The sequence below is a fragment of the Ostreococcus lucimarinus genome, chromosome 1 (assembly GCF_000092065.1).
Source record: "Ostreococcus lucimarinus CCE9901 chromosome 1, complete sequence".
NCBI lineage: Eukaryota > Viridiplantae > Chlorophyta > Mamiellophyceae > Mamiellales > Bathycoccaceae > Ostreococcus > Ostreococcus sp. 'lucimarinus'.
In genome coordinates this window covers 808,219-828,158 of record NC_009355.1, presented here as the reverse complement: position 1 = coordinate 828,158, position 19,940 = coordinate 808,219, and the positions used below count along the sequence as shown (strand labels likewise).

The following is a 19,940-nucleotide window of genomic DNA, read 5'->3' as shown; positions in this document are numbered from 1 at the left end:
GCGGCGCCATCGCGGCGTCGTCGGACGTCGCGCGGTCGTCACATGGCGTCGCTCGGCGCGCGCGTCGCGACGGCGCGCGCGCGCGCGACGCGCTCGAGCGCGTCGCGATCGCGCGTCGCTCGGCGCGCGACGGCGCGCGACGACGACGACGACGGACGGCGACGACGCGCGACGCGCGTCCGGGACGGACGACGTCGAACGACGTTTCGCGAGCGAAACGGGTTCGATTGGACGGCGAACGCGGTCGAACGGGCGGAGCGGATGAAGCGCGAGAGGAACGAGGCGGACTGGGGCGAGCGCGCGGCGAGGGGCGGGGAGACGGCGACGAGCGAGGGAGGGGAGACGTGGCGGTACGCGGAGACGGCGGACGAGTACGAGTATCGAGGCGCGTGGTTGGCGCTGCATCGACAGCCGGGTGAGTCGACGCGAGATGAGGCGTTCGAGGAAAAGGTGCGGGCGATGAAGGCGGTGTCGAAACGGTTGAAGGAGGCGAACATGGCGACGAGCGATTTCGAGCCGGGCGGGGAGTCGTACGAAAATTTTCTGGGAGAACACGTGCTGCGGCACGTGACGCTGGCGAGACGCCTGTCGGAGTGGCGGACGAACTTTTTGATTCGGTTCGCGCGCGAACCGGAGTACGCGGACATGCCGAGCACGGTTCGGGACTTGGAGATGGAGTGGATAGCGTTGGGCTTTAAGATTAGGGCGATCGAGAAGATTTAGGACGGGAGACCTCGGATTCTCGGATCGGGGTTGTATCGATACACGCTTGCTTGTAAAATAGTGCTACAAAACACATTCATCTCGATCGCGGCGTTTCTCGGCTCGACCGCGAAATGACTACGTCCTACTCGCCGCGCCGCGATTCCCCGCCGTCGCTCCCCAACCGCACGCCGACGGCGATGTTCGACACGATTTTCCCACTCTCACTCACCGTCGGCGGATTCTCCACGACGACTAAATTGTCGCTCGTCAACGTCGCGTGGTCTCCTCCCCGCGCGCTCTTCACCGAACTCCCCTCCCCCGTCGTGCTTGGCGTCGCGCGTTCCGCGCACCGCGTCACCGCGCCGCACGCCGAGCACCGCACCGACGCCGACCCTCCCGGATACGCCAGCGTCACCCGACACCCCTCGCACCGCACGTACGCCGTCCCTCGCGCCCAAGCGTCGTCGGCGTTCCGCGTCGCGCGCTCCCGCGCCGCGTCGCGCGCGGCGAGCGCCGACGACGCTCGCGTCCCGCTCGCGCGCGGCGCCCTCGTCCCCGTTCGCGCGTTCACGTTCACCGCGTCGCACATCGCGCACCGCACGTGCGTCGCGTCCGCGGGAAATCGCATGACGACGTCGCATCCCACGCACCGCGCCTGCGCCTCGCGGTCGCGCGCGCCCGCGTCGTCGAAATCGAAATCGAATGCCACCGCGCGTCGCCGCGTCGGATCCGTCGCCGCCGGCGTTCGCGTCACGTGATCGCACAGCGCGCACCGCACGAGCGGCGATCCGGTGGGGTAGCTGAGCAGCGCGCCGCACCCTCGTCGCGCGTCGCCGCACGTGATCTCGCTCGTCGCGCGCGCGCGCGTCATGGCGCGCGGCCGAGTGACGAATCGACGCGACCGCGCGCGCGCGACGGCCACACGACGACGCGCGCGAGCGCGCTCGCGATCGACGCGCGGCGATGCCGGCGACGCGTCGATCGGCGCGCGCGACGACGACGCGCGGCGCGCGCGACGCGGGCGCGAGCGACGACGACGCGCCCGAGGAAGTGTCGGGACGCGGCGCGCGCGCCGACGTCGCGAGGCGGCGCGACGACGAGCGCGCGGCGCGGGCGCGCGCGAAGGCGAGCGAGAACGCGGCGAAAGTCGCGCGACGAGACGCGGAGGACGCGCGCGCGAAAGCGAAGGCGGAGGCGCGGACGAAACGGACGGAGGCGGCGATGGCGGCGGCGGCGGCGGATGACGAACTCGAGGCGCTGCCGGAGAGCGTCGTCGACGCGGTGTTCGGGGAGAAGAAGCGGGCGAGGCGCGATGACGATGAGTTGGACGCGTACGAGGCGCACATGGGGGAGCGGAAGCGGGAGAAGAAGAAGAAGAAGGGGAAGAAGGCGAAACGACGGGCGTACGAGCGGGACGGTTTCGAGGTCGTGGCGCTGGACGCGGAGGACGACGACGGGGGGGGGGCGGTGCCGAAGACGGCGAGCGAGTTTGTGCGCGCGAGATTGATGGAGAAGCACGCGCGGTCGGGGGAAATGCTGCGAGATGTGCGCACGGGGCGAATCCCGAACGCGTTCGCGAGGCGGTGACGACTCGCGGCGCGCGAAGAGGCGGACGAATTCCAATGTAACGATGGTAGACTAAGATAATAATGGACTAGACGCGATCGTGCGATATTATTTTTCGAACGCGAACGACTCGAAGAGCGACATTTGCCAAAACTTGTCGTTACCGGTTTTTCGCTTTTGTCCGTCGCCGCGTCGTCTGCTCGACGACGTCCCGGCGGCGCGAGACTTCTTCGCCGCTCTCGCGGGTGTCGTTCTCGTCGGCGTTCGTTCTTGGCGCTTGGTGGCATGTGTCGAAGGTTCCGCGACGCCGAGTTCGACATGTACGCTCTGTTTGACTCGATCGATCGAATCTTTCGCGATCTTTGCGTACAACTCGGATGGTCCGGTTGATTTCGGCGGCGTCTTCACGTTCGCAAAGTATGGACTCTTCTTCACTGACGTCTGCACGATCGGTGTTTCGTAAATCACGCGTCCCGTAATGTTTGAAATATCCTTCGGCAATCGCGAGTTATGCTTGGGCGTGATCTTCTCCACCGAGTCCGGCACTCTCAGCGCCTCTTCGCGGGCCACGATCGGGCGATCCGTACTCTGTCTACGCAGCCGCTTATCCAGCGGCGTTTTAATCTCGTGACCCTGGATCGCGGCGTAAAACGACTTTCCGACGCGAGGTGGCTGCACGATTTGCATCGGTGCACTTGCGCGCACGAGCGCAGCTCGATACGTCTGCACGTCGTCCTCGGGCTTTTCGCGCAAAAAACTCGTGAAAGCGTTTTGCTTCGTCGATGTCAAAGGTCTTTCCGGCAGCGCGCCGAGCGCGTCGTCGTCACATGCGTCTTCAGGCCTTAGGATCGGCGCGCTCGTCGATGGCGCCAACGCGGCTATGTGCTGTCGACGATGAGGCGCTCGCACTCCGCCGAAAGCCTCGAGCGTCATTGGATGCACCTCGTTGTTCGCCAACGCTCTCGCTACCTCGGGCGGATGATACGCACCTATGAGTCTCGGTAAGTCGTCAATCAAACTCTGATCCAACACCCCCACTGGATCGTTCAAGTTCACGATCTCTCGCCTTTGCGGGCAATACACCCACGAATATTTGAACGTGAGCAACGCGTCGACGAAACGCGACTCGTAATCCTTCGGCACCGCTATCCCCTCAAACTTCATGTGACGCAAGACCTTATTGTAAGTTTTGAATCTTCGAATCAGGCTGTGCGCCTTCTTCACCCCCACGCCGTTCAAAGACGGTAAATAATCACACCCGCTGAGTACGCACATTTCCAAAAACATATCGGGCGTGAACCCGACGAAACTCAACCCGCGATTCCTCCCCAACTCCTCGAAGCGGATTTCTATGCCAGAACCATCACCTGCCATCTTTGTGAACACGCTCCGACACCCATGCGCGATCAAATCGCTATCCTCCGTGATCACTCCCGCCACGAAGCCATTCTTCACCAAGTACGCCATCTGCGCATCCGCCTCGTACGGCGCCGTCAAGCTCTCGAATCCTTCCCTCGCCAGCGCCTCGATCACCTCCCGCGCCATCTCCGGCGTGATATCCACCGCTCGCACATAAAAATCATTCGCCGCGCTCGCGTTCCCCTGCCTCGCGTGCGCTTTCGCCTTGGCCAGCGCTTCGCTTCGATTTCGTCTCCGCTGCGCCTCCTCGTTCGCCTTCCCCGGCAATCGTCCACCGTCGAACACGTATATCGCCCGCACGTTCGCCCGTTTCAGCGTTCGCGCGCGATTTAAAAAGTATTCCACGTGCTTGCGCGTCGGCAATCCCTCGCACAGCTCGCGCGAGCACGCGTAGGCACCGCGATGAAGCCAGACGTAGGCGTCGACGCAAACGACTTGTCCCGCGTACGTTTCGCCGACGTGCGCGTGTCTTGAGATGGATTTCAGCGTCGGAAGGAGGGACGCGATGCCCATGCCGATCGCGTCGACGTCCGCGCGCGAGTGCGAGGCGCGCGCGGACGTCGAGCGGCGATTTATGGAGGAGCTGTCGCGGGTGGTTTGAATCTCAATTCGACGCCGCGAAATCGAAGCGCGCGACGAAGATGTTCGACTTCACGTCCTCGAATGATGTTACAATACGCGCGCGGCGTCGATCGCGATGACGATCGCGGCATCGACTCGTCCGTCCTCGCGGTGCGTCTCCGACGCGCGCGCGCCTCGCGCGTCGTCGTCGTCGTCGTCGTCGTCGTCGTCGCGTCCCGCTCGACTCGATCGCCTCGCGTTCGCCCTAGCGTCTTTCGCGATACGGATACGCGATCCGCTCCGGCGTCGCCCTGTCTTCCCACGCGTCGCCTCGCGCGATCTTCCGTCCCGACGCGTCCACCGCCGCGCTCGCGAGCGCGAACGCCGCCCCCGCGCTCGCCGCGTGTCCGACCTTGCCGTTGCGCAACCCCACCACCGCGCCGCTCGCCAGCCCCCCCAGCGCGCCGTTGTACGCGTCCCTCGCGTTCCGCGCGCTCTCCGCCGCGCACGTCACGCTCGCGTACGCGCCTCCGATGGCGCCGAACAGCGCCGCGCCGCTCGCGAGCGCGCCCGCGGTCTTCGCGACCGCGGGAAACGAGCGCGATCGGAACACCGCGGGCGCGTCCGCCCCCCACGCCGCGCGCGCGCACCCGACGACCGCGCCGAACGCCGACGACGCGCACACCGCGCTCGTGAACCGCTCGAAGCACGAGCCGAGCTCGACGGCGTCTTCCTCGGCCGGCATCCGAGCGTCGTTCTGTGTCGATCGGCGCCGCGCCGCCGCGAAGACGCGACGTCGCGACAGCGGCGCGCGCATGGCGACCGCCGACGCGTGGGACGCGTTCGGGCGCGACGACGGCGCGCGCGCGACGACGGCGCGCGCGCGCGACGACGCGAGGGACGCGCGCGCGGCGGCGACGCACGCGTTCTTCGAAAACGCGCGCGAGCTGTGGAGCGGCGCGCGCGCGAGGGACGGCGCGACGCGCGACGCGCGAGCGGTGGCGGAGGAAATCGCGCGCGCGCACGACGCGGGGTGGGCGTCGACGGCGGCGGAGCTGGAGGAGTTCGCGCCGAGCGGACGACGCGCGAGGGACGCGCTCGCGAGGTGCGCGGCGAACGCGCGAGCGGAGACGTGGGACGCGTGCGCGCGATGGGCGAAACGGACGATCGAGGCGTGCGGCGAACAGTTGGGACGAGGGAATTGGCCGGTGAGTGGGTTCTTGGAGGCGCACACGCTGGCGCACGGATGGCTCGTCGTCGCGGGCGTCGCGGCGACGGCGAGCGACGCGGGGGAAGACGTCGACGAAGGCGCGCTCGAGGACGATCCCACGGCGAGCGCGGCGTGTCGGGGGGCGGAATGGAGCGCGAGAGAGCGGCTGGGGAGGATTGGGTTGGATTTACTCACCGCGACGACGTTATTCGAGCGAGGGTGCGTTCCGACGTGGTGCGCGAGCGCCATTTTACTCGTCGAACGCGCGTTTCAGCCCGACGACGCCGAGGGACGCCGGGCGTTTCCTTTGAACAGCGCGATTCCGACGACGCTACCGATGAGTGGGGTTCCGACGATCGAACCGAGCCGACAGATTCATTTCGAGGACGCGCGCTCGTTAACGGCGCCGCGATTTTACGCAGACTTCGTCGCCTCGGAGACTCCGGTCGTGATTCGAGGCCATCTCGACGAGGACGGCGAGAACTGGGCCGCGTTGGACGTTTTTAAAAATCTCGACGCGTTCGAAAAGTATGCGGACACAATCGTTCCCGTGGAATACGGTACGGCGTTCGATAGCCACGGCGTCGGGATCACCACGCTCGGATCGTTTGCGCGCGATTTTCTCGCGCCTTCCAACGCGGCGCACGACGGCGCGCCGACGAGCGACAAGGTGGCGTACGTCTCGCAGCACCCGATATTCCACCAAATACCCGAACTTCAGAGCACGTTCACGGTGATTCCGTACACCTTAGGCAGGCTTCGCGTGGAGACATCCGCGGTCAACCTGTGGCTGGGCACGGCCGGCACGAGAACCGCGATTCATCGCGACCCGTACCTCAACCTCCTCTGCCAAGTATCCGGGTACAAATACGTCCGCATCTACGCCGTGAGTGAGACTCCACACCTTTACGTCGCCGACACCGACACCCTGCGCGGCTCAAACGTGAATAATTTCACCCGGTCGCCCGTCGATCCCGAGAGCCCGACCGTCTCTCGCGAGCATCCCCGCGCGCTCGCCGCAAAGTTTCTGGAAACCATCCTCGCGCCCGGCGACGTCCTGTTCATGCCCAAAGGTCACTGGCACTACGTCCGTTCCTTGACCTCGTCCGTGAGCGTCAATTTCTGGTTTTAGCTCGTAGCTCGTAGCTCGTAGCTCGTAGCCCGTAGCTCGTAGTCAAACACAATCAAACCGCGAAAGTCATCGGCCAACCGGATTGCGATCGCGTCGTCCCGCACACCGCCGCGCGCGACCGCGCGCGATGTCTGAGCCGCCCGCGACGGACGCGCGCGTCGACGACGGCGATGTCCGCGGCGATGCCGCCGCCGCGCCGTCGCATCCCGCGTCGTTCGACGTCCTCGGGTGTCCGAAGTGCCGCTGGTCGCTCGGCGGATGCCAAAAGTGTCGCGCGACGCCGCACACGAATCGCGCGAGCTGCCCGCCGATGAGCGAGCGCGCGGGGTACGCGAAATACGCGGCGTCGCGCGGGATCAAGGTCGCGCGGCGATCGCGAGGAGGAGAGAAGGCGGGGAAGGCGAAGGGCGACGCGGGGAGAAAGGCGAAAAAGGCGAAGCGCGCGTGGTCGGACGAGGACTCGGACGAGTACGAAGAGGTGCGGAAGGAAGGAGAGGAGGCAGAGGATGAAGATTGGAGAACGACGAAGGCCGTGGGGACGATTGGTACGGGTGCGCGAGGAGGGCTGGTGTCGAGCGTGGAACACGAACGCGCGAAGACGCCGAAATCGCCGACGCCGGAGCCGGGGATCTGGATCGAGGTGGATTGCGGAAACGCTCAAGCGCTCGTGTACGTCATGGGGAAGAATTCGGATAACATACCGGTGTTACAGTGGAAATCTGGCGCGTCGCTGCGGTGTCATCCGACAAAAAATGCGGTGGTCGAGATTTGGGGAGCCGAGAAGAACGTCGAGAAGGCGGAGGCGCTCGTGGCTGAGAGAATTAAACAGCACGAGGAGCGCAAGAAAACGCTCGCGGATCGGCCAAAGACGCCAGTGGCGGCGGCCAAACGACCATCGTTAGATGTCATGAGTATCGTCAACGACATACGAACGCAATCGATGAGAGAGGACACGAGGGGCGAACCCGAGGAGGCGAGTTCGAGTTTGAGTTCGGCGGCGCGTTCCGCCGTCGACGCATTCATTTCGAAGCTTCCTGATCTCAGGATGAGTCGACAAGTGATGTATGAGTACACTCAGGAGGCTCTTAGCATTTCAAAGTACGAAGCCGTTCCTGAAGTCTTGGTTTCGACGCTCAGAGAACGAATCGCCGACCTCGCGACGTCCGCTTCTACACGGTTGACTCTGTTTTATCTGCTCGACTCCATCGTTCAAGCCAGTCGTGTTGACGCGCGCGGAGGATCCGAAGCCACGCACGCAATGTACAAAAAGGCGCTACGCAAGCATCTGACCGACATTGTGAAGCACATGATCGCCATCGTAAGGATTGATGAAGCGACAGAGATGAAGGGCGTCGAAGTACAAGACGGCGCCACCATCGGCGAGGCGCACGCGAGACACAGACGTCGAGCGGTTCAAAAAGTCTTATCCATCTGGGAAGGTCGAGAAGTGCTTTCAGAGACTGAGATCCTGATCGGGAAGCAGGCGATCTCGAAATTTAGACACGAAAAAGTGAAGCAACAAGCGAAGGAGTTTGACAGGCGCCTACAGCGGCAACCAGAGCCGGCGATCAAAGTACAGGCAGACGGCGTCAACGCAGACGAATTTGACGACATCGCCGCGATGCTCGGAAATCAATACGGTGGTATCGACGTCGGCGACATAGACCTGTCGTTACTACGCTCAAGCGTACGCGAAGAAGTTCCGTCACCGCCGCCTTCGAGCCATCCGCCAGAGAAGAACACGTGCATGGATTGGGAGGCACCGCCGCCGCCGCTTCCACAGGGACCGCCGCCGCCAGGTCAAGCGCGGCGACAAACGCAGGAATCGACGGCACAGCACGCATTTCTCGTCGCAGCGGGTGAAATTTCTGATTAGGATGGTGGATTACAAGCTGGCATCTATGCGTAGAAGTAGCATGTTCAACAGTGCAAGAATTGAAGAACAGGAAACATGAATGAAGTAAAGTACATTATTCGACGGCCATTTTCCTCACGCCGCAAGTGACCGCGTGTTGACGAAGCTCGACGTCGACCGCAATGATCCGACGTTCGGTTGAGAGTCGTCGTCCTCCGCGCGGTCGTCGTTCGGGCCGTCTCCACGCCAGCGCCTCGACGTACCAGAGCTCACTTCCTCCTCCACACCCTCATCCGTGTACTCGCACACGACTGTGGGTAGAGGATCGCTCGTCGTTGGACTCGTTGGACTCATATGAACCGAGCCGAGCGCCTGGAGCAAGTTCAAAACATCAAACGAACCGTGTCGCCTTCGCTCGGCGGCGTCTTCGTTTCTAGCCTCCGTCGTTTTCAACGACCGCACCCGCGCGTACATCGAATCCGCATCCAACGCACGCGCCTCTGTCCCACTCAATCTTCGCTCGCGCACGATTTCATACTCCGCTTCGCGCCCGCCGCTTCGCGCATCCACCGTCTCGCTCGAGTTTGACTTTCGCAAACCGAGAGGTCGCGCGCTCCAGTTTGATTTCGTGCGGTGATCTTTCGTCGCGCATTCGTCGTCGGACTCGCTCGCGTACGACCGCACCTCGCACACGGTTTCGGAAATGCGCGACTTTTTGCCAACCGCGCGTCCTTCGCTCAGCGACGCCGACGGCGACGCCATGAGCGACGGCAGTCGCGGTGTGACGGTTCGCCGATTGCGGACGTCGTGCCGACCGGACGGCGGGACCTTTCGCCGAACTGAAACGTCGCGGCTGAGTCGTGAACGGTCGATTGCCCCACTCTCGGAGGTTGGTCGAAGGTTGGATTACTGGATTACACTGTGATTCTCGGACGAGACCCACGACCGCGCGGCGCGCTACTGGACTAAGCTAAAACGCGAAAGGCTTCGCGTAATGCCTCGAGGCGAGCCGTCGCGCGCGCGTCGCGCGCGGCGGTGGCGCGCGCGGCGGCGAAAGCGCGCTCGAGCGCTCGGGACGAGGCGCTCGGGCGAAGCGCCGCGGAGACGGCGAAGCGAGGCACGGCTCGTAAACGCTCGAGCCACTCGAGAGCGGCGGACGCGTTTTCGTCTTTGGCGTACCAATGCTCGAGGGCGATGGTGGCGACGTCGGCGAGGATGTCGGGGTCGAGGCCGCCGGCGAACATCGTCTCCAACTTGTCCGGCGGGACGAGGATGAGAATCTCCGCTCGACGCGATGCCGATGTCGTCGAAGCCGCGGCTTTCATCTCGCGTCTGTACGCGCGTTCGAACTCAGCGCCATTTCGTGGAGCGACGACGGGTTTGCTCGCCGCGATCGCCGCCGCCTTGCTCACCAAATCGTCGTCGCGACCGGTCTCCGGCGCCGGCGCCGGGCGTCGACTCGTCTCAACGCTATCGCGCGCGCACGACGCCGCGTTCTCAACTGCGCCCATATCGACGTCAACTAAACTATCATCACCACGCTCGACCGCTCGATCGTGCTCGACGGGTATTTTCACGCGCGCCTGCGTTGGCCGTATCTTCGCCTCGAGCTCGAACGCGCGTTGACTCTTCGCCCGCTCCTCCTTCAAAATCTTACTCGTCGGCTCCAACCGCAGCGCTTCCTCGAAATCCATCGCACTCTCCAAATACTTTCCCATCTCCCGTCGCGCCATACCTCGTCGCTGGTACGCCTTGACCCCGAACGCGACCGCGTCGAGCGCCAACGCGCTCGAGCAATCCGCCTCCGCCGCGTCCCACTTCTCCAGCTTCAACCAGCACATCGCTCGATTCGCCAGCGCCGCCGCGTTTCGCTCGACCGCGCACGACGCGTCGTAGTGTTCGATCGCCGCCGCGTATTTCCCTTCGCGATACGCCGCGTTCCCGCGCTCGCGCTGCGCCGTCGCCTCGCGCGCGCGTTCGTTGACTGCCGGCGCGCCTTCAGCGCTCACGCGCGCGCGTCGCATCGCGTCGTCCATCGCGTGCGCGTCCGGGAGCCACGTCTTGACGGATTCGATCGCGTCCGACGCTCGTCGCGCGCGCTGGACAGCGTCGAGCGCCGCGAGAGGCGCCATCTGACGGACGCGAGGGCCGTGGTCACTCGACGACGCGCGATGGCGACGACGACGACGACGGTGCGCGCGACGGCGCCGCGCGCGGCGGCGAAGACGACGCACTTCGGTCGACGCGCGCGCGTCGCTCGAGCGACGGCGACGACGGCGACGGTGCGAGCGACGACGGCGGCGATGGCGACGGCGACGGTGACGCTCGAGCGACGTCGGCGCGTCGCGACGCGCGCGGTCGAAGACGACGAGGGCGCGTCGCGCGACTACGTGAAGCCCGTGCAGGAAGAGAACGCGCTGCTGGAGAGCGAGACGTTCTCCACGGTGCTGAAGGCGGGATTCGCGGCTTTCTGCTTGGTGTGCGTGCTGCTGGTTTTTAAGCTCGCGGGACCGGTGGTGAACGAAATGGTGTCGACGTTCCCCGGGGCGTCGTCGCGATAGGCAGGGTTGCGTGTAATATAACGTTAAGCGCTTCGTATTAATTAAATTCATCGTCTGGCGAGTACCGTTCGACGACGCGTGCTACGTAGAACTCTAGTACCCGAGTCGAGCCTTGAGTTCTCTTCGCGCCGAGACGCGGCCGAAAACCTTCAGAACTTCGTCGATCAAGCACACCGGTGCGGCGCACAGAAGGACGAGCATCCATTCGTTGAAATCCAGCGGGACGATGGAGAAAATTTCCGCGAAGTACGGAACGTACATGATCAAGAAGTGCGAGCCAAAGGAGACAAGCATGGCGATGAGGAGGTACGGGTTGCGCCACGGCGGCATGGTCACCAACGATCCGTCCTCCGAAAGCGCGTTGAGCGCATTGAACATCTCGATCGCGACAAGAACAGTGAGCGAAAGCGTCGACGCTTTCACTTTGCCCGCCTCGAAGTAATCGCACGCGTGCTTACCGGTGTAAGAGTACGCGACGCCGCCGGCGGTGAATTTGCCTCCCTTGAAATTTTTCCAGCTCGCGCACTCGCCCCAGTTTGTCAGCTGCTTGAAAGTCACGGGCGTGTGACCGTCTTGGCTCAAGTCGATACCCATGAAACTAGTGCGCGTGAACCAAATCGCGAACGCGCCCACGGTAGCGACGCCGACGTAAAGACCGACGACGGCGTATCTGAACATGACCCAGTTGGATAAGAGATCTTCGTCCTTTCGTCTCGGCGGCTTCGTCATGATGTCTTTGTCCGGAGGATTGAAACCGAGCGCCGTGGCCGGAGGACCATCGGTGACGAGATTCACCCAAAGAAGCTGCACCGGCACCAAGCCCTCGGGCATGCCAAGCGCAGCGGTAAGGAAAATGCTCACCACTTCGCCGACATTGGAAGAAATCATGTATCGAATGAACGCCTTCATGTTGTTGTAGATGCTTCTACCCTCGGAGACGGCTTCGACGATGGTGCTGAAGTTGTCGTCGGCGAGAACCATGTCGGACGCTTCCTTCGCGACCTCAGTACCGGCGATACCCATGGCGATACCGATATCCGCGAGCTTCAACGCCGGCGCGTCGTTGACACCGTCGCCCGTCATGGCGACTACGTCGCCGCTATCGCGAAGGAGACGAACGATGTCTTGCTTGTGTTTGGGCTCAGTGCGACTGAACACGCGACCGCCTTCACCAAGAAGCGCTTTGAGTTGCTTAGATTTGGACATCGCAGCGAATTCACGACCGGTGAAGGATTTCCCCTTAACGTCCGCCGAAGACTTGAAGACGCCAATTTCGGTGCAAATCGCCTCCGCGGTAAGCTTGTTGTCGCCGGTGATGACGATAACGCGAATACCGGCAGTGTGACACGCCTTAATGGCTCCAGCGACTTCCGGTCTCGGGGGATCTCGCAAACCAGTCATGCCAACGAAGATTAAATCGGATTCGATGGACGCGTACGCGGACGGATCCTTGAGCACCTTGTGCGCCTTGTGCTTCTCTGATCCGTCGTACGAAGACAAATCACCAAGCGAAACCTTTTTCGCGAACGCGAGACATCGCAGCGCGTCGCGAGCCATCGTCGCTTGTTCGTTGAGGATGACATTTCGCATCGTTGCGGAAAGCGGCGCCGTCGCGCCGTCCGGCATCTGCACAAACGCGCAGCGTTCAAGCAACACTTCAGGCGCCCCCTTGACGAGGAGTTCGTTGGCGCTACCCCGCTTGCTATCGGTCTTTTCACTCGCGATGACGCTCATCGACTTGCGATCACGATCGAATTCTAAAGTTGCCCGGACGTCGTGTGCACTTTCAATCATGTCGCACACGATTTGTGCGTGTTGCTCGGGTTTGGAGGAGCGCTTCTTGGCGACGCCGCGCATGTCATCCAAACCAATCTTCTCGCACAAAACTTTGAGCGCACCTTCCGTCGGTTCACCGACGCACTTGTACGCATCGTTTTTGTACTCCAACTGAGCGCCGTTGCACAAAGCAGAAATCTTAGCGATGGCGCGCAAACTCGCGTCAAGCTTTTTCGGCGCGCCGACGACGCCACCCTCGGTGGGGTTGTACGTCGTCCCTTCGACGGTGTATGTCGTCAAGTGAGTCTCATCGCGCACGGTGATGAGCTTTACGGCAGACATTTGATTCGTGGTCAACGTACCCGTCTTGTCGCTGCAAATAACACTCGTGCAACCAAGAGTTTCCACGCTCGGCAACTTGCGAACGATGGCGTTCTTCTTCGCCATCTTTCTTGTACCGAGCGCCAAGCACGTCGTGATTACCGCCGGTAAGCCTTCGGGAATAGCCGCCACGGCGAGAGCGATGGCGATTTTGAAATAATACGTACACTTCACGAGATCAAACGCCACGCTGGGGATCGTTGACCCAGCCTTGAACTCAAATTGAACAAAGTGCCTGTAGTTGATCAACCACACGAGAAGGCAAATGACGCCAATCATCATCGTCAAGCTCTCACCGAATCGATCGAGCTTTTGCTTCAGCGGCGTATCCTCCTCTTCCTCGCTCGCTTCTTTGATTTGCGACTGAATCTTCCCGATCTCGGTCGACATACCCGTCGAGTTCACCACGCACAGACAGCATCCGTTGGACACCGCCGTGCCGGCGAACAGCATGCACGTCTTCCCTTGCAACTCGATGTCTTCATCCTTCACGCTCTCCACGCGCTTATCCACCGCCACGGATTCCCCAGTCAACGACGCCTGCTCCACGCGCACCGTCGCCGTCTTCAATCGAATCACTCGACAATCCGCCGGCACTCGATCGCCCGTCTTCAGCTCCACCACGTCCCCCGGCACCAATTCCCGCGCCTCGAGCGAGCCGTTCCATCGACCGTCTCTCAGGCACTTCGCGTGTTCGCTCTGCATCTCCTTCAGCGCATCCAGCGCGCGCTCCGCGTTGCTCTCCTGCCACACCCCGACGATCGCGTTCAGCACCAAAATCAGCGCGATGACCGCCGGCTCCGCGTACGCCGCGAGTCCCTCCTCCGCGCCGCCCTCCGCGTACGCCAGCGCCAGCGACACCGCCGCCGCCGCCAGCAGCACCTTCACCAGCGCGTCATCGAACTGTTCCAGCACCAGTCTCCACAGCGCCTTCCCCGGCTCGCGCTCGAGCTCGTTGTGCCCGCCCGCGCGCGCGCGCCGATCGTCCACCGACGCCGACGCGATCCCGACGGTTTCGTCGCTGTCGTGATGCGCCAGCGTCCGCGCCGGCGCGTTCGACCACGCGGGGTAGACGGGCGCGGTCATCTCGATCGTCGACGTCGACGCCGACGCCGACGACGCGCGTCGCGTTCCGTCGCGCGCCATTAATCGCGCCGCGCACCCGTCGTCGACATCCAGAACCTTCGACCGCGCGCGCGGCGACCGACCGCCCGACCGCGACGATTGACGTTTTGTGTCGCCGATTGTCGTCGACCACACGGTGCGACGCGAAGGCGCGACGACGACGACGACGACGACGACGACGGGATGGGGCGAAAGCGACGCGCGGGGACGGCGACGTGCGTCGCGATGGCGGCGATGCGAGCGATGGCGACGCGGGCGACGGACGCGGGCGACGCGGAGGCGGTGAGGACGCTGCTGGCGAGCGCGAGGGACGACGAGGCGCTGGGACGCGCGCTGGCGATCGGGGACGTGTGCGCGATCGGGGACGGGACGGTGGCGTGCGATGAAAACGGGAGGGTGGTGAAGATACGGTTGCGCGGACGAGGGCTGCGAGGGAGGCTGCCGGCGCGCGTGCCGAGGATGGAGCGGTTGACGACGTTGGACGCGAGCGATAACGCGCTCGAGGGAACGATTTCCGAGGAGTTCTTGTTGGCGATGCCGAATCTCGTGGAGCTGCATTTGAATTTGAACACGCTCGAGGGACCGATTCCGAAGTCGATCGGGACTTTGACGTCGCTCGAAGTCCTGAATTTGGACGGCGGCTTCACAGAGAGACAGAGACGATTCGACGCGTCGGTACCCGTCGACAAGCGCGAAGTGTACGGATTTCCGGGGGTTCACTTTGGCAATCAACTTTCGGGCAGCGTTCCCGCAGAAATCGGTAATCTCGTCAAGCTCAGAGAGTTGAATTTGCACAGAAATATGCTCGGTTTGAAGACGGATCGTCTCGCTCTCCCGGCGAGCGTCGGGAATCTCGTCGAACTCGAATCCATGGACGTGTCCGGGAACCAACTCCACGGCGCCATTCCACAAGAGCTCGCCACACTTCCACGCCTTCGAACGTTAAATCTGGACGATAACTTCATCAGCGGGTTTATACCGAGCGACTGGTCCTCCGCCCTGGCGCTCGAGTCCTTGATCGTCGAAGGCAACTTTTTGAGCGGAACTTTACCTCGATTCCTACCGCGAAACTTGACGTTCCTCGACGTGCACGAAAATTTGCTTACGGGTTCGATCAACGAACTTTCTCGGCTAAAGCGGCTCGAGGGCGTGCTGCTCGATCGCTGCCGATTCACGGGTCCGGTGACTCTATCCAAGGCGTCTCTGCCGAATCTCAAAATGATTAGCCTGGCAAACAACGCTGGGCTTTGCGGTGCACTTCCAGACTTACCATTCGCCACGAAGGAGCAAAAGGAAGCCGAGTGCGACAAACCGTGGGAACTTTGTCAACTTTGGCCGGAAACAGCGGGCACGCTTCTCGGTTTGGGGTCATGTCAATGCGCTGCGCCAGGCGAAGGCTGTTCCATCTGGGAACTCAGCGGAAGGAAAGAAACGTGCTGCGAGGAAGGTACGTGTCTCAGCGTTCCTTTCGAGTTCGGTGGGAAGCAGTGTGTGCCATGTTCAGACGCGTATCAGAAATGTGGTGGGAAATCTTTCGACGGCCCAACTTGCTGCAAGCGCGGTCTAACGTGCACTCGAATTGACGACGACAGGTCCGAGTGCCTGCCCTGTAACGCGCAGTGGGAGCAGTGCGCCGGCGCACTTTACGACGGACCCAAGTGCTGTGCGCCTGGCAACTCTTGCGTGTACTTTGATGCGTATTACTCGCAGTGTCAACCTTCGTCGGTGTTGTTATAAATCGAGGCGGCGTTCCCGAGGTGGCGCGACGAGCCCGAGGGGCAGGCACGTCGGTGTTGTTATGAATCGAATCGAGGCGGCGTTCCCGAGGCGGCGCGACGAGCCCGAGACGCGGGCGTTATATGGACGCCATTTCGAGACTCGCGCGCGAATAGTCGTGCATTTCAGACTCAACTTCAAACACAACACTATGATTTGCAAAGTCTCAAGCGCTTTCTACTCGGTTTTTCTCATCTTACTGCTCGGCGCCTCTCGCGTCTCCGCCGTCGCGAGGCAGGAGGTGGACATCGTGTACGCCTCGGGAGAAGACAGAGACCCAATCACGCTCTACATCCCCGACGTCTCCGTGCCCGGCGAGGATAACGCGACAAATGTACCACCAGATGTTCCTCTCATCGTTCTTCTCCACGGGCGCTGCATGGATGGCGACTCCACAAACCGAATTTTGCGCTTCACCGAGCAGGTGGATTCTCGCGAGTTCATCCTCGCACTTCCCGAAGGGACGAGAAATCGATTCTGGTGCTCATCGTGCACTCGACTTGGTGGTATTTTGAACACTCGCTACGGATGTAGATCTTGGGCTGCAACACCCGCGTGCTGCGCAGCTGGACGCTTCTCGTTACGCCCGGGGGATCCGGAGACGTGGGAACCCGTCGACGACGTCGAACATCTCGCGCAAGTCATCCGAGCCGTGAAGTCTCAGTACAACGTCGCCGAGGACAAGGTTTACATCGTCGGTTGGGAGAACGGTGGGTTCATGGCGTATCGCATGGCTTGCGAGAAGCCCGATTTAATCTCGGGTATCGTATCTATCTCTGGTCTGACCTTCGCGGACGCGCAATCCAACTGCGCCGCGTTCACGGCGACGACAAAGACGCCAGTGAACGTCTTGGCCATCCATGGTGAACTCGACAACATTCCCGTCGATGGCGGTCGATTCGAAGGTAAACCTGTACCTTCCGTTGAACAAACGTTGGCTGGCTGGGCCGATCACAACGGGTGCGATGCGTCGGCGAAAGTCACGACTGCAGACGCGCTCGTCTCTCGCCAAAAGCTGCTCCCGAACAACCCAGATACTGATCTCGTGCACTTTGGCAACACGAGCCAGTGCGACGTCGGTGGTCGCACCGAGCTTCGACTTGTTTCGGGTTTGAACACCGAACTCGCGACCGCGCTGACCTTTACGGCAGATTTTGGCCCTTCTCTCATCGACTGGATGCTTGAAACGGATGGCGTGTCGAATAACGGCTTCGTCGACGATGATGATTTGGCTCCCGCACCTGGACCGAGCGTCGAGACATCCTCGGGCCCAAATGGTTTCACTCACTGTCCACCGGACGTTCTGCGTTGCCCTGATGGTGAAATGGTGACTCGACAAGTGCCGAACTGCGACTTTCAATGCTCGAGCGGCGCGCCGACGCTTTCGTATCTCGAATCAATTTGCACGGCGAACGATTGCTGCGGGACCTACGGACTGTGCTTATCAACTTCAAAGTGCGCCGATACGTCATGCCCGAATGATATTACGCTCGAAAACTACGATGCATATATGAGTGCTCGCGACAACGAACCGCGTTCGAGCGGCGCGCCCGCCGGCGTCGCCGCGGCGCTCGCCTTCGGGTCCTTGGTCGCGTTCGCGACGTTAATTTAAAGCGCTGTATTTACCACATGCGCCATGCGCTTGTCGGCTTGACTATCGTACGTTGAGTTTTAATATGCACCGAGAGCTTTTACTATAACATTTTGTGTTTCTATCGCGGCTCGCTCGCCCTCTTTGGTGCGCGGACGTTTAAATGCTTGCTTTTACGCGCCGCCGCGGCGCGTACGCGTACTGACGGTCGAAGCCTTCAACGCCGAAATCATCGCGTTAGATGCATCGGTCTGCTGAATTCTTGCTGCCGGCGCGGGAGCACTTGGCGGAGCGTTGGACTTTTGCGCGCGCAAAGTCAAGCCAACGGTCACCGAACTCGCCCCGTTATCTTCCTCGAGATCCATTCCCGTGGCTTGGTCCTCCACCGAATCAGATTTGTCAGGCGTGCTCGTCTTCGTATCGCTATCCGCGGCTTGAAGCATGAGTAACATCTCGGCCTCTTCTTCAAGGTTCTTCGCAGGCTTATTCGAAGTCGACAATTTTGACATGCGCCCGGACAACGCGCTGTCGTCTCGCGGCGTCCCGCCTCTGCCTTGCACCGGACGCGTCGGAAGCGGAGGCAACTGCGCTCGTACAGACGCTGGGATCGGAACGTCTTTGCCAAAGTTCGTCACTGCGGCGTCGCCGCGGATCGCACGAGCCGCGGCGTCGTACGCCAAAGCCGCTTCTTCGGCAGAATCGAACGTACCCAACCAAAGCCTTGACCCGCGCGTGGGGTCTCTGATTTCGGCTGCGTACTTGCCCCACGGCCGTTGTCTAACCCCTCGGTACACACTCTTTTGCGGTTTACCGCTCGAGTTCAGCGGCATCGACGCGCTCATCGAAGCGCCGGGCATCGACGACACGGCTACGGCCGCAGCAGTCACCTCGTTGACCGCAGCTCGGGCGATCTCCATCTTCTTCGCCTTCGTCGCGCCCGACGGCGGCTTGTGCACGCCGCCCGACTTGACTGGAGGCGAGGACGAAAAGTGCGCCATCGCTCGCGGCGAGTCCTTCAAGTTCATCGGAGGACTAAACGCACTAAATCCACTATTAGGAGATCCGATGTGATGCTTACCCGGAAGCGAGGAAGACAATCCCGGAAACCCGATCCCGCGGTCCATGGGCGCCTTCGGCCGAACGACTTGCGGAATCGCCGTCGGCGACGACCCGTAAAACGACGGCGACGACCCGAGCGATCCCGGCGACGTTCCCGCCAAAAAGTTCGGTGACGTCCCTGCGATCATATTTCCACCTCGTCCGATCCCCGACGCCCCCGCCAACGCACCACCAACCCCTGGATAAAATCCCGGCGCGCTCCCCACCGCGAACCCCCGCGTCGGCGGGGTCGCGCTCAAATCGACCGGATTCGCAAACGCCGCGAACGCCGCCCCTTGCATCGCCCCGATCGCTCCCGCCGCCATCTCATCGTCGCCCATCATCGCGCTGTCGCCTCTCGACGCCGTCATCGTCCCTCTCGCGCGTCCCGCGTCTCGAGTCCGGCGTCGCGGCGCCCAGTCGCCCGCGTCCGTCTCCTCGACCCTCGCGCGCGCGCCTCACCGTCGCCCGAGCGCGCGTCTCACCCCGAGCGATCGCGAACCACCCTTTATCTCGCGTTTCCCGCGCGCCGTCGCGCCCGTCGAACGCCGCGCGCGTCACCGCGCGCCCGCGCCCCGCGGTCGGATGGATAGGTCGCGACGCGATGCGTCCGATGCGACGCGATTACCGTCCGTATCGTCGTCGCGCGCGCTCGAGCGTCGCCCGAATCTCGCCTCGCGCGAGATCGCGTCGCGTCGCGTCGCGTCGCCGCGTCGCTTCGATCGCGCGTCGCTTTGCCGCGTCGTCGCGCGCGTGGACGTGCCGCGCGTCGACGCGGCGGCGGCCGCCGGTCGTTTCGAACGACGACCGCGCGATCGCGACGGCGCGGGTGACCGCACATTGAAGCGATCCTGACGCCATGTCGTTTGTCCGAGTAGCGTTTTATGTGTGAGTTTATCTTCAGGATGATGGGCGAATCTCGCGCGCGGGGCGAGCGAATCGACGATCGCGGGCGCGTAAGTTTTGCGTAATGGCGTCGTCACTGGTGCGCGCATAGGGGAGGCGCGTGCGCGCATAGGCGCGCGCGAAGGCGCGGCGCGCGAGTTCGCCGCGCGCGATGGACGCGCTCGCGTCGAGCGACGCGCTGGTGCTCGCGAGCGCGACCGTGCTCTGCGCCTCGGTCGTCGGGTTGATCGCGGTGCGCGCGGCGTCGAACGCGACGGGGAAAGATGGGACGATGACGA

The 19,940-nt window shown here is 62.6% G+C and overlaps 13 protein-coding genes across 13 annotated transcripts; 7 read left to right on the top strand and 6 right to left on the bottom strand.

Moving 5' to 3' along the window:
* Positions 1–261: 261 nt before the first annotated feature.
* On the top strand, positions 262–723 carry OSTLU_29104 (predicted protein; the record flags this gene model as incomplete). Its single annotated transcript, XM_001415906.1, has 1 exon — positions 262–723. The coding sequence occupies one exon, from the start codon at positions 262–264 to the stop codon at positions 721–723; it is 462 nt and encodes a 153-aa protein (XP_001415943.1).
* A 124-nt stretch (positions 724–847) lies between these two features.
* On the bottom strand, positions 848–1,576 carry OSTLU_29103 (predicted protein; the record flags this gene model as incomplete). The annotated part of the gene is made up of 1 exon (XM_001415575.1): positions 848–1,576. One exon carries the CDS (start codon positions 1,574–1,576, stop codon positions 848–850), a length of 729 nt encoding a protein of 242 aa, XP_001415612.1.
* Positions 1,577–1,926: 350 nt separating this feature from the next.
* Positions 1,927–2,292, top strand: OSTLU_13916 (predicted protein; the record flags this gene model as incomplete). Its single annotated transcript, XM_001415905.1, has 1 exon — positions 1,927–2,292. The coding sequence occupies one exon, from the start codon at positions 1,927–1,929 to the stop codon at positions 2,290–2,292; it is 366 nt and encodes a 121-aa protein (XP_001415942.1).
* Positions 2,293–3,106: 814 nt separating this feature from the next.
* On the bottom strand, positions 3,107–4,203 carry OSTLU_13915 (predicted protein; the record flags this gene model as incomplete). Its single annotated transcript, XM_001415574.1, has 2 exons — positions 3,107–3,156; positions 3,261–4,203. The coding sequence occupies 2 exons, from the start codon at positions 4,201–4,203 to the stop codon at positions 3,107–3,109; spliced, it is 993 nt and encodes a 330-aa protein (XP_001415611.1).
* Positions 4,204–4,516: 313 nt separating this feature from the next.
* Positions 4,517–4,996, bottom strand: OSTLU_29100 (MPT family transporter: inner membrane translocase (import) Tim22; the record flags this gene model as incomplete). The annotated part of the gene is made up of 1 exon (XM_001415573.1): positions 4,517–4,996. One exon carries the CDS (start codon positions 4,994–4,996, stop codon positions 4,517–4,519), a length of 480 nt encoding a protein of 159 aa, XP_001415610.1.
* A 70-nt stretch (positions 4,997–5,066) lies between these two features.
* Positions 5,067–6,593, top strand: OSTLU_13914 (predicted protein; the record flags this gene model as incomplete). The annotated part of the gene is made up of 1 exon (XM_001415904.1): positions 5,067–6,593. The coding sequence occupies one exon, from the start codon at positions 5,067–5,069 to the stop codon at positions 6,591–6,593; it is 1,527 nt and encodes a 508-aa protein (XP_001415941.1).
* Positions 6,594–6,701: 108 nt separating this feature from the next.
* OSTLU_29098 (predicted protein) lies at positions 6,702–8,520 on the top strand. The gene has a single exon (XM_001415903.1). The coding sequence runs from the start codon at positions 6,721–6,723 to the stop codon at positions 8,467–8,469; it is 1,749 nt and encodes a 582-aa protein (XP_001415940.1). The 5' UTR covers positions 6,702–6,720; the 3' UTR covers positions 8,470–8,520.
* Positions 8,521–9,413: 893 nt separating this feature from the next.
* On the bottom strand, positions 9,414–10,472 carry OSTLU_29097 (predicted protein; the record flags this gene model as incomplete). The annotated part of the gene is made up of 1 exon (XM_001415572.1): positions 9,414–10,472. One exon carries the CDS (start codon positions 10,470–10,472, stop codon positions 9,414–9,416), a length of 1,059 nt encoding a protein of 352 aa, XP_001415609.1.
* A 279-nt stretch (positions 10,473–10,751) lies between these two features.
* On the top strand, positions 10,752–11,009 carry OSTLU_29096 (predicted protein; the record flags this gene model as incomplete). Its single annotated transcript, XM_001415902.1, has 1 exon — positions 10,752–11,009. The coding sequence occupies one exon, from the start codon at positions 10,752–10,754 to the stop codon at positions 11,007–11,009; it is 258 nt and encodes an 85-aa protein (XP_001415939.1).
* A 60-nt stretch (positions 11,010–11,069) lies between these two features.
* On the bottom strand, positions 11,070–14,289 carry OSTLU_29095 (P-ATPase family transporter: calcium ion). Its single transcript, XM_001415571.1, has one exon. The coding sequence runs from the start codon at positions 14,250–14,252 to the stop codon at positions 11,103–11,105; it is 3,150 nt and encodes a 1,049-aa protein (XP_001415608.1). The 5' UTR covers positions 14,253–14,289; the 3' UTR covers positions 11,070–11,102.
* A 245-nt stretch (positions 14,290–14,534) lies between these two features.
* On the top strand, positions 14,535–16,028 carry OSTLU_86229 (predicted protein; the record flags this gene model as incomplete). Its single annotated transcript, XM_001415901.1, has 1 exon — positions 14,535–16,028. One exon carries the CDS (start codon positions 14,535–14,537, stop codon positions 16,026–16,028), a length of 1,494 nt encoding a protein of 497 aa, XP_001415938.1.
* A 190-nt stretch (positions 16,029–16,218) lies between these two features.
* OSTLU_92192 (predicted protein) lies at positions 16,219–17,679 on the top strand (the record flags this gene model as incomplete). The annotated part of the gene is made up of 1 exon (XM_001415900.1): positions 16,219–17,679. One exon carries the CDS (start codon positions 16,219–16,221, stop codon positions 17,677–17,679), a length of 1,461 nt encoding a protein of 486 aa, XP_001415937.1.
* An 87-nt stretch (positions 17,680–17,766) lies between these two features.
* Positions 17,767–19,483, bottom strand: OSTLU_23938 (predicted protein). Its single transcript, XM_001415570.1, has one exon. It carries the CDS (start codon positions 19,125–19,127, stop codon positions 17,832–17,834), a length of 1,296 nt encoding a protein of 431 aa, XP_001415607.1. The 5' UTR covers positions 19,128–19,483; the 3' UTR covers positions 17,767–17,831.
* Between the last annotated feature and the right edge of the window lie 457 nt (positions 19,484–19,940).

Bases quoted from the DNA above. Each gene is read 5' to 3' on its own strand.
- OSTLU_23938 (XM_001415570.1), bottom strand. From the start codon at position 19,127: ATGACGGCGTCGAGAGGCGACAGCGCGATGATGGGCGACGATGAGATG.
- OSTLU_29095 (XM_001415571.1), bottom strand. From the start codon at position 14,252: ATGACCGCGCCCGTCTACCCCGCGTGGTCGAACGCGCCGGCGCGGACG.
- OSTLU_29098 (XM_001415903.1), top strand. From the start codon at position 6,721: ATGTCTGAGCCGCCCGCGACGGACGCGCGCGTCGACGACGGCGATGTC.